At 41.1% G+C, this 11,400-nt stretch overlaps 1 protein-coding gene across 1 annotated transcript in view; it reads right to left on the reverse strand.

Moving 5' to 3' along the window:
- The window catches only part of DKK2 (dickkopf WNT signaling pathway inhibitor 2), a 66,276-nt gene extending 58,493 nt beyond the window's left edge, over positions 1-7,783 (reverse strand). Inside the window, exon 1 of the mRNA XM_030565546.1 lies at positions 6,677-7,783. Coding sequence (XP_030421406.1) covers positions 6,677-6,934 — 258 coding nt within the window. The 5' untranslated portion in view covers positions 6,935-7,783. The remainder of the gene's footprint in view (positions 1-6,676) is intronic.
- Between the last annotated feature and the right edge of the window lie 3,617 nt (positions 7,784-11,400).

Consider the following 11,400-nt stretch of genomic DNA (forward strand, 5'->3'; position numbering starts at 1 on the left):
CTGACTAATCAACAGCCCTAATAAAATTTCATTCAAAGCGGGTGCCATTGAGGAAAATTAAGCCCCTTTTTGATCAAGGATGGATCTGCAATGAAGACACGAACATTCGCGTTTTCACTGTAAAAATTAAAGGAGAATTTTGCAGACAAAACATCACCTGGAACCAAACTATGAAAGTTTTCCTCCTAAAGACTTTGGCAGTTGTGTGGGGCTCTCCATGTCACTAGAGTCAAAGCTCAGGGAAGTTAGTTTCAATCTGGTGCCAAAGGCACAATCTAGCCCTCAAAAAATTTTCAAAGGACCTCCTGAGGCTCTTCTAAGATTAACAGCCTAAATGTACGCGGGACCTTACTTTCTTTGATAGTTCCTTTAATGCTTAAAGATCCTTAGACAATTTACAATCTTTACACATCTGACACTTCTGCCATGGACATGACACACACTATTAAGCATGGAAAGCATCAACCAAAAGGCAAACACACTCTGTGGGGATGAGGAAAGTTTGGTGAAGGTCACCAAGGCAAAGCCTACTTCTTATAAAAAGTCCCCTGGGATCTGGCCACAGCTCTTTAATGCCCACACAGAGGAGGCCAGGCCTCTGCCTTTAAAAAAAAATCTTTTGAATAAAACCTTAATTCTTGATGTGGCAAAGTTTAAAATAGTAAAGGGACACATGAAAAAACAAACTCAGGAACTGGTTTCAAGGGGCCCCAGTTGGGCAGAATTAAATCCACTGTACTATATGTCCTGGGAAACATAGCTGTAAAGCAGTCAGGAATAAGACCCAGAATGTTTACTCAACTTACAGAATATGATAGAGATGTAGCATGCTGTCAACAGATACAAATGCTCAGTTTTAGCTACAATTAAAACTGTATCTCATTTGCACATACAAAGCTTCAGCTTAATTGAACTCAGGCAGGTGCTAAAAAAACATTTACAGAGGGAAAAAATGTTATCAAATTCTTTCTCCGCCATTTGTCTGTGTAGTCTATTGAGACTGTTAGATCTTCAGAACAGGGACAGTCTTTTGATATGTGTTTATACAGCTTCTAGCACAGCGACACTCCAATCTCAGCTGAAGGCCTTTAGATGTCACTGTTATATGAACAGTCATAAATTGTAATAAATAAATATAATACTATTTTATGGGAGATCTTCCTCCAAATTAAGATATTAACAAAACATTAAAGGGGACTCAAAGTGAGACACAGAAAGGAAATAATTCCTGCCCAGTTCTCCCACAGAGAAAGAAAGAGTTTTCTCAGCCACTTAACAAGATTGCTAACAGTCAGCCAGTTAAGTGTCCAGATTCCAGACAGCTAAAGATGAGGGCAAAGAATAATTTCTTTGGCGGCCTTTATGGATGCTAGCAATTCTGGTTACTTACATAAAATTATTGTGGCTGGATATAGTTCTGGATACTGTAGTTAAATTATTCTTGATCCTGTGGTTAAATAATTGGTGCTGTCTTGGTTGTTAGCAATTCAAGATACTGTGGTTACATTTTTGGTGTCTTTGGTACCTTTTATTGCTGTGTTCTCAGGATACTGTGGTCAATTACTGAGTCTCATGCTGTTTTACTTGCCTGCTACTAAGAAATCTCATCTTAGCATTTTCTAGGATGTCACAGTGTTCATGCTGGTAATTATGTCCAGTTGGGAAACACTAGTATGTAAATGAGCTGGTGAATATTAGAGCTGTGCAAAGCACTGCCATTTTGATTCAGCTCACAAAGCTTATAGTAAAAAAAAACAAAGAAAAACAAACAAAAAAAACCCATCTGAACCCACAAAGGTTTGCTGGTTTCAACCTCTTATCTTCTCCATTTTCCTCTCTCTGTTTCTCCCTTAACTAGCCTTTTTTACTCACTCAATTTCTCACTTGCTCTTTCCTCTAACCTCTTAACCCCTCGTTCTTCTCTCGCCCAGCTCAAAGCTATTGTTCACTCCCTCAACAACGCCCAGAACCACCACGAAACGGTAGGCCCATTGAGGAGTGGAGATCCAGTTCAGCTATTCAGCATCTGCTCTTTTGGCCAGCTGCAGTGGAAGAAGGGACTGGACTTGGCAGAGGTAGGAAGAAAGAAGGGGCCTGTAGCTGGAGTTAGGGAAAAGTGTGTGGAGGGGGCTACTAGGACCCATGCATTAGTAAAGGAAAGTAGGTGGATAGAGCACATCTGAGAGGATGGAGTCAGAAGACGGGAGGGACCTATACCTACATTAGTGAGTGCTACTTGGGAAGGCTGAAGCACAGAGAGTGGAGAGTCTCTAGGAAACAGAAGGGTAAATGCAAATTGTGGTGAAGTGAGGTACGGAGACAGCATACAAATACAGTCTCACTGAAGTCAAGGGAATCTTCATTACTTTCAACCAGGAGTAAGAATTTTGCCCATAAAAGTGATCGTTTCAGAACAGTGGGGGATGGCATGGGAAAGCTTGCCCTGCCACAGTGTAAACTATACATAAGTGATTAGAAAAATTCAATTCGCAGTGCTGCTAATCTGGCATGTTTTATTAACCTTACATTATTTTTTTAAAAGATTATAAATCCATAATCATACTCTCAAGAACCCAAAATGGTAGCTGTTCCCAGAGTTCACACATCTAATTCAAAATTAAAAAGAAAAGTGAGAGGCGGTGATGGCATGTCACCAGGCCCTCTTAGAATAGCACATTCGTACACTATTCCTGCTCACTTGATTCAGGAAAAGAAGCCATTGATTTCACTGAGCCTCACGGAGCAGCAACTAACCTGGGGCCTGATTCTGCCACCTTTCCTTAGGATTACTCATGTGAGTTAGTAACACAGAATCAGGTCCTTACTGAGTAAATGGAGGCGCATATGGCCTCATATGTCTATATAATTTCCTTAGCGTGACTGCTTGTACATTTTACACTTTTGTGAAAGTGGATAAACAACCATAAAATGAGAAGATGAGTGACAGGAATGAAGAGACAGCCAAATCCAAATAATTCAGCAATTCTATGATCTCTCACTCTCTGCAATTGAAAAACTGCTAAATTATGTTACGGCTATTTTTAAAGAAATAATGCTTACTGTATAGGCATAATTGTGTTCAAGAATTATTCAAAAATTGTATTCCTCCTGATTGCCCCATATGCGTATGTCCTACATTGGAATAAAAGACCTGAGGCATGCCCATGGTTAGCTGACTTCAGCTCTCAGGGCTTCGCCTTGCAGGATAAAAATTGCTGTGGGGTCTCAGGCCGCAGCCCGGGCTCTGGGATTCTCCTCTCTCATTGGGTCCAGAGCTAGAGATCTGATGCGAGCCTGAACATCTACACCGCAATTTTACAGCCCCGCAGCCCAAGCCCTGTGAGCCCGGGTCAGCGGAGCCAGGCCAGCCATAGGTATTTAATTGCTGCGTAGATATAATCTGAGACCAGATGCTGCTTGCCTTACTCATACGAATATTCCCATTGACTTCAATAGGAGCTTTGTCTGAGAAAGAAGTGCAAGATCATCCCTTTCTAAGTGAAAGCATTAAGTGTCAATCGCTAGAGGAAACATCAATATTTCAGAGAAATCATGGACTATTAACACATTCATTTCTTTAATTGATTAAATTAGAGTCAATCCTAATCTTGATGTCGCAGATCATCATAAAATGTAAATAAATGTAAGAAATGCACCAAATGCATAGTGGTCTAACCAAAAAACCAAACACACGCACACCCCAACAACTATTGGGGTGTTAGCTATTGTTCTCTTGTTCAGCGTGAACCAAATTCTTTGCTGGAAGAGTTCTGTTGACTTCAGTTGAGCTTTGCCAGTTTACATGAGCAAATAACTGAGCCCATACTCTGCAGCTGTCGTAATACCAAAAACTAAATTTTATTAGTTTTGCTTTGCACTTTATGCCCTAATTATTAGAAAAACCATTTTCTATTTCTACATAAAATCAAAGTCTGAACATTTTAATACCAAGGAAATAAAAGGTACTGCTGTTTTTAATCACACTATCAATCCCGCTATGGAAAAAAACATTAGCGAGAAAAATGTAGGAAGCGCTGCTCCTTTAACATACATATCAAGTTCCCACAACGATGTCCGAATGTCTAAACAAATCAAGGAAGAGTACTAATTTAATAAAGCTCTATTTTAAGAAAATTATTAAAATGTCATGTCTTAATTGGTTTGTGATATATGATACCACTGTTTAGAAATTCAGCAGCTTACCAACTCTGAAACCATAAATGTCAACAAAAAAATTAACTATCAGCACAAGATTTGTTGTTGTTTTTTTACTGAAGTGTTGTGTTAATTATCTTCAAGAACGAGAGAAAGAAATAATGTCTAAGAATTACTGGTTGTAAATCTCAGCAATTTTCATGGCTATCCAACCCCACACCTAATGATGTAGCCACAAATGAGGATGAAGCTTCATTAATGAGAAAATATGATGAATACATTACCCTCTCAACAGGAGCCAAGCCTGTACTCCTTGTTCAGGATAAACAGCCATTAATTCTAATGGGAGTTTTTCCTGAGTAAAGAGTGCAGGAATGGGGCTCCTTGAGCTAAATCTTGTTTGCCTTTCTCAGCCATGTAATCCATTGAAATATCGACACTATTCACATGAGTAAATTGAGCAGGATTTTAGCTGAAGCGATACATTTGTAGTCCAAATTATACGAAAACAGGATCTGTAAACTAAGTGGCATCTTTATACCACTAAGGACATTTATATTTCTATATAGATATCTCAGAGTGCTTTGCAGTAGAGCATCACTAATTTGTGCAAGTGATTCAGAACCAATACATGGACAAATAGTCAAATTAGCAAGCAAATAAGGGCCCAGTCCTGCAAATCTTATTCCTGAGCAGTTCCAGTGACTTCACTGGGAATAGGTGAATAGTATCAACATGTCTTCAGCGCTAAAGACATCTTATCCTGAATAAGGGTGACCATGTTAATACCAAATAGACAGATCCTGTCTTCTATACTCTTGTACGTTACTGGGGGAGCAGCAGCACAGAAACTAAGGGTCTGCTCAGAGAGCAAGATATTATGGGGTGCGAGAATGGGTGGCAAAACCTGCCTCTTGGTGATTAAACACAGTGAAGAAAGCAAGAAGAATGAATAATAAAAATGTACTGTGCTCCTTTATTTTGTCAATGGCGAGTTATAATAAGTCATACTCCATTGTTTCCTAGTAAATGTAAAAGTAGTAAAAGAATGCAATAATCTTAGTAATATGAGACTTCGTTACAGCACCTGCTATTAACTTTTGCTCAGGGATAAGGAATTCCGTGTGAATTGTAGAACATTGTGGGGTCTGAGAAGGGAAGCTAGAGAGATTAAAAAATCATGTAATTAGCTTAAAATAAAACCCTAATCACATATTGCTAGTTTTGCATGCACTCCTAACAAAATAGCTATATCCAGTTATTAAGAAGCTGCAGTGAAATAATTCAGTGAATTCAGTGAATCACTTGAATTTGTAGCTTCTTCCTTGCTTTAAAGAAAGATGTGAACAGGACAGGGACCCTTTAGGCACACAGTATGTTTCCTCTCTAGTGCTGAATGTTGGCAGCTCCCTTGCCGCAACACTCTGTTGCTTATGAAAAGCAGCTGTATCTGGAGGTGCTACTAGTGTCTGATTGTATGAAAACCAGTATTTTCCAAAGCAAAATAATGCATGCTCTATCTATGCCATTTATACAATCACTATAATGTGCCATTCAAGTGGCGACCTAAAAGACAATAGAGGGCTGATGACTTAAAATGCTACTTTATCATTTGCCATCCAGGAAACACAAATGCAGAAATGTTTCAGTCAGATTTGAGTATATCCAAAGCAGGCGGAAGAAGGAGTTGTTGTTCACAGACAAATCGGGTTTCCATTCTACTTCTGTAACTGTAACTCCTTTTTATTTCAGCTCAGCTTTGCCCTCCCCATCCTGAGGGCTGTCATTCTGTCCCCAGCCTACTGTGGTCATGACCAAAGAAAACATCTGCAAACATTGTGGGGTGTCCCAGAGAGAAATATGCAAATCTTTTCCTACCTCACCCTAAACACATAACTATGCACAAGAATTTTGCTAAAATATTAGACTAGAAAGCCTTCTGACCCTCATTAGTACACTTTCACGCAAGATGATTTCTCCTGCTCTATCTCCCACTTGTGATTTTTATGAAGGGTTTCATTTTATCACTAGCAACATCGTTTTCACTTTGAGCTCTAATTTGACATCATCTGCTCAAACTTGACTTACTAAAATAAATAGCAAACAACTACATCCTTAATTATTAATTATTATGATTATTAACGGTTTTATTTCCAGCTGTCTTTATGAGCAATTCCAGCAGAGAAATGCTCAAGACAATCATTTAAGATTACTGACTCCCTTAGACAATTGATACTTAAGAAAAATAAAAGCTTTAAACCTTATAAATCTCCCTCTTACATCTACTCCTCTAAAAACAATGTTGTCTTTGACAGTCTTGGAGAAGTTAATTCATTTCTTTTTGGAAGGAAAGCTCTATCAAGAAGGGAGGGACAACAAATCTGACTTTTTAAAAAATATAATAAAGTTGAATGTTAGATCTACGTGAAGCAGGGAGAGAGGGAGAGAGATCACATATAAAAATAATCATTTACACATTAGTGAGAGAAAGAGGAAGATGTGTATATGAATTGTGTCCTACCTCTCCTTGCCGAAGATGGTGCTTTGGAGGTTTTCCCATCTGCCCTAGGATTTTGCCCTTCTTACTGCTCCCAAGTGCCAGTCCCTGGTGGATGCCTGCAGATTTGTTGGTTGCCTGCGTTGGAGCCTCCCCCATCAGAGTGGACTTGATTGAGTTCACCTTGGAGCTGGAGCTGTCTAGCTGGGAGCTCTCCACCATCAGGATCACGGCTAGTAAGAGGAGACAGCAGGAGCACTTATTCCATATCAGCAGCATCATCTCCCCCTCCCCACCAAAAAAGGATTTAAAAAACAGCAGAGGGATAAAAGAAAAAAATCTCCCGAAGTTTGTTAACAAAACAACTCAATAGATTTCAATGCCATGCGCTCAGGAAACCGCTGTCCTGGGAGAGATAGGAAAAAGAATCCCCTAAAAAAAAAGTACAGTCTATAGGAAATGAGCAACACTCAGATCAAGTGAAGTGACGGCTTTTTCCTCCAGATTCTTGAGAAGTTCAGGAAATTTTTTAGTGACTGGAAGCAATAAACTATGAGGCAATTGCACCCAGGAAAGCTTCCCACCAGTGGAGTCACCCCGCAGGTTTGCTCAAACTTCAGACGAAGAGTCAGTTACTTATTTCCCCCCACTCCTCCTCTCTTGCTACACAAGTCAGCAGGGAGAAAACTCAAACCAGATCCAATCCAAGCAGCACCGTCAAGGGCTGGGATTAGTTTTGTTTCTCTCTCCCTCCTTTTTATTCCCCTCCCGTCTTCTTTTTCTTTCTTTTGCCTCAGACTCTGTAGCCAGTGTTTGTGAAAAGGACACGTTCTCCTCCTACAGACTAGCTGATGCTGGGGTGAGGGGCTCCAGGCATCCGGCAGACAAGCAGACAGGGTGAGTCCTGGGGACTGAAGCCCTGGAGTCAGGATCACACAGGCAGAAACAGACAGACATCTAGACAAACTCACTGACAAAGTCCTTAGCACAGATCTCTACACACACTCACTGTTCTCTGACAGTCTCTCACTTTGCTCTGTCTCCCACTGCCCCCTTTACTTTTTATAGCTTTCCACAATGGATTTCTCTTTCCTCCGCCCCCAGTTCAGAATGACAAAGAGTGAAACTGACTTCTCATCCACCCCTTGCACCCTGCACCCACCTTCCCAACAGCAGATCTTTCTTCCCATTTTGGCTGGGAGACAGAAGTATCCCCCCTTCTTTAGGAACACAGGGGGCTGTATCTGTCTGTGTCCCCCTGAGCAACTAGCACACCTCCTGAACATAAGTACATACACATAGTGTTTCAGCGGTCAGCATACTCAAGAACACATATCCCTTTGCACTGGACTATCTGTAAGGCTAAGATTTTGGCACTAAGGCATGGTGTTCAGAATAAATCAGGAATTTCAATAAAGCCCATGATGAGTTTGTGCTGCAGTGGTGCCTCCCTCCTGCAGGTTTGGGCCCAGCTCCATAGGCACTGGAGACAGAGGTGAAGGGGGCAAAGTGCTATGCCCCCGACTTTTAAAAACCTGGACAAGAAAAAAATGTGCTGCTGCAGCATGGCCCAGTCAGCCCACCTGCCCCCAGGTCCTGCTCTGAGTCATGCTGTGTGTAAAATGTTGGCCAGCTCCTGCTCTGCACTGTGCAGTAGAACTGCCGGCTGCTGGAACTGCAGCGGTAGCTCCTCTTGGCTCCAGGGACTGGCCAGGTAGGGATACAGGGTGGACCAGTCATTTGAGGTCTTGTTCTTGCCGGTAAGGAGCTGTCGGGAAGATGGTATAGGGCTCCAGCAGGGTCAGGCTGGTGAGAGAGGCTTCCTTAAGGGTTCTGGGAGGGTCATTGGGTGACCTTTCTGTGACTTCCTCCCCCCCCATCTCTGCTGTGAAACTTGCTAAAAAAAATGGTGCCAAAATTGTAGCCTTAATTATCTGAGATGCGAGTAGAAGTTGGATCCTGCCAGAAAATGCTGCATTCTGCTAGATCCTGCCAATGTTTATACCCAGGCCTACAAAATTCCACTGTCTAAATAAAAAATGTCCAATCATTAGCAGTGTGCAGAAAAATTCCACAACAAGACATTTCAGCACTAGCTCCATAAAAACACGGATCCAAGACATGAATCCTTCTGTATCCTGCCAATTTTTGTGCCCAAGCCTCTAAATTCCATTATCCAAATAAAGAACACATTCAACTATTATCAGTGCACCAAAAAATTCCTGAATACAGCACATCTCGGTGCTGCAGTGCCACAAACTTCTGGATATGAGACATGGATTCCGGTAATTTGGGCATGCCGGTTATCCAAATCCCACCTAAGAACCCATCCAACTGCTACTAGTGTGCTAAAAAAATTGAGTGTATGGCACATTTCTGCATCGCAGCACTGCAAACAACCAGAGACAGGCAATGGAACTGGGGACTTGAGTGCAAAAATCAGCAGAATCTGGCAGGATCTGTCTAGATCCAGCTTTTACCTTTTTCCCATTAACCGAAAGGGACTCACTACAAAATGTTCACCTTCTGTACTGCGGTGGAGTAGTTACAAACCCTTGATTCCTTAGTGAGCGTGTGTATGTATAGTGAGTGGCAGGAGGGGAGAGAACAGTTTTTCTTGTAAGTTGCTTATTTACACACTTAAGTGTAAGCAGTAACATTTTGGGAGGTGAGGGGAGTTCAGTAACTGGGTTTTCACAGGTTCTTTTCCTTCCACAGGGCTATTAATCTGAAATAGAATCAATCATTTCCACTTATTATAGCCCTTTACATGGGTAGGGGGGAGGAATAAATGAAATTTCATTTCCCTTCTCTCTGTTAAATCAGCAGTTGTGTGAGAGGAAATCACTAAGGCATGCAAGGAGGAGGGAGGGCAGAGAGGGGAAAGCCCCCTGAACCAACATCCTTTATTCTTGTGATTCTGTGAACTCTCTTGCCTGGCTGGGAAGCTGTGGTTAGATCCTTTTGAAGGAGATAAGGAGCTGTGTCTCCAACAATGACCTCATGTGAAACAATGCCTTGTGCAGGCTTTTAAAAGAACACAGAGGGCTGTTTCTTCCAATGTGTCCCAATTTTAGGCTTTGTGGTAGTCTAGAAGGAGCTCCTGGTAATGACAAAGTGAACCTATAAAAACTTCAACTCAAGCCTTTGATATTTTTTTAAACCCAATTTTACATGGAGGAATTTTTTTAAATCTTTTTTCTTATCCAAAGAGGTTATCAGCTTCAGTACTCATTTTTAGTATGGATGGATTTAAAATTAGTTTCATTTCTCAGAAGTGGCAGATCAACTATAAAGCTTGGATCTTAAATCCACAGGGTCCTAAAATAAATTGCGTTGTGTAGTTTAGAGTCTGATTCCAGGTTCAGATAAGTCCTTGTTTTGCACTTTAAAGATTAAATGGACTTTATTATGGTCAGTGCAAAGGTTTATAAGTTTCACATTTTCCCTATCTTAGCCTTTGAGTGGGGAGGGAATGAAGGTGAACTGAAACTTCATTAACAATCTGACAGAGTTTTTCTTGCTAACAGCATTTGTCTTTTGCCCCTTTGTGGAGCCATGGATAAGGTTAGGAAATAAAGGGTGATTTTTGCATTTGCATCCGTGTATAATCATGGAAGGCATTTCTATAGGAAAGTTCCTAGCAGGGAAGGAGGGAAGTGCTTTGAAATTTCCGTAGAAAGGAGAAAAGAATTTTTCCCCCACCTCTGTTTTGTTCACACACCTTTCCCTAATGTGATCTAGTTCATCGGAAACCTGTGAGAGAAAGCAAGGGCAATCATCTACCAGGGCAAAAGCAAAAGGCTACGTCTCATCAGGGGATTCATTCAGTTTGTATATGGATGAGCCTCTTTTTCATTTATAACACCGTGAGTCTGATTGGGAACTGGGTGGCAATTTAATATGTTGAAAAGATCCTTCTCTGTAATAAAAATTTTAAAGCATTTGAAAGAAACTTGAATTTCACAGAAAACTAGTGAAATGAGATCTGAACAGATTCCACACAGAAAGATCCCTACAACACTGCCAGATAGAAACACCCGATCAGCTCTGATACCCCTGGAGGCACACACACAGGCACACTAGCCCTCCATTCAAACATAAATCACACTGAGATGGACAGACACACAGCTCACTGGTTTATCACTGCAGTGAGAGATGTCCTGCATTTCTTTCCTACAGTCAGAAGAGTTCTCAAATGGGTGTGCCAGGAGCTGAGATACTACAGAGAACAACTACCATGGAAGTCACACCTTTCCAGTCTTCACAGTGGATTTCACAAAGCAGCCTTCCCTTAGCCTCAGAGTTCACTGCCTTGTGACAAAGGAGCAGAAGGATAAAGTGGCGAGGTTTTGCGGGATCTGCTTCCCATCTCAGTTATCACTCCCCCACGGTATATAAGATCAGTTTAGAACTCTACTTAAGTAAACAAACCTTCTCCCCCGACACCTTACTTAAATTGATGGCATAACGTCTACCAGATTTGTGGCTTATTGATCAGAAAGCTGTGAATGATTATATTAGAGAGCCATGTGAGATGGAAAATGTGATCCTTTATTGACAGTTTAATTATTTCCTAAGTACCTTGTGGGACAGACAGTGTCTTCCTCTATGCTTTGTATAACTAGGAACACACTGTAAGCACTCAAAAAGAGTCCGAACCTTCTCCCATTGAAGTACATGTGAGTTTGCCTATTAACTTCAGATGTAAGAGAATAGGGCCATAAGGGAATTAATTTATTGGGACT

This window comes from Gopherus evgoodei, chromosome 5 (genome assembly GCF_007399415.2).
Source record: "Gopherus evgoodei ecotype Sinaloan lineage chromosome 5, rGopEvg1_v1.p, whole genome shotgun sequence".
Classification (NCBI taxonomy): Eukaryota; Metazoa; Chordata; order Testudines; family Testudinidae; genus Gopherus; species Gopherus evgoodei.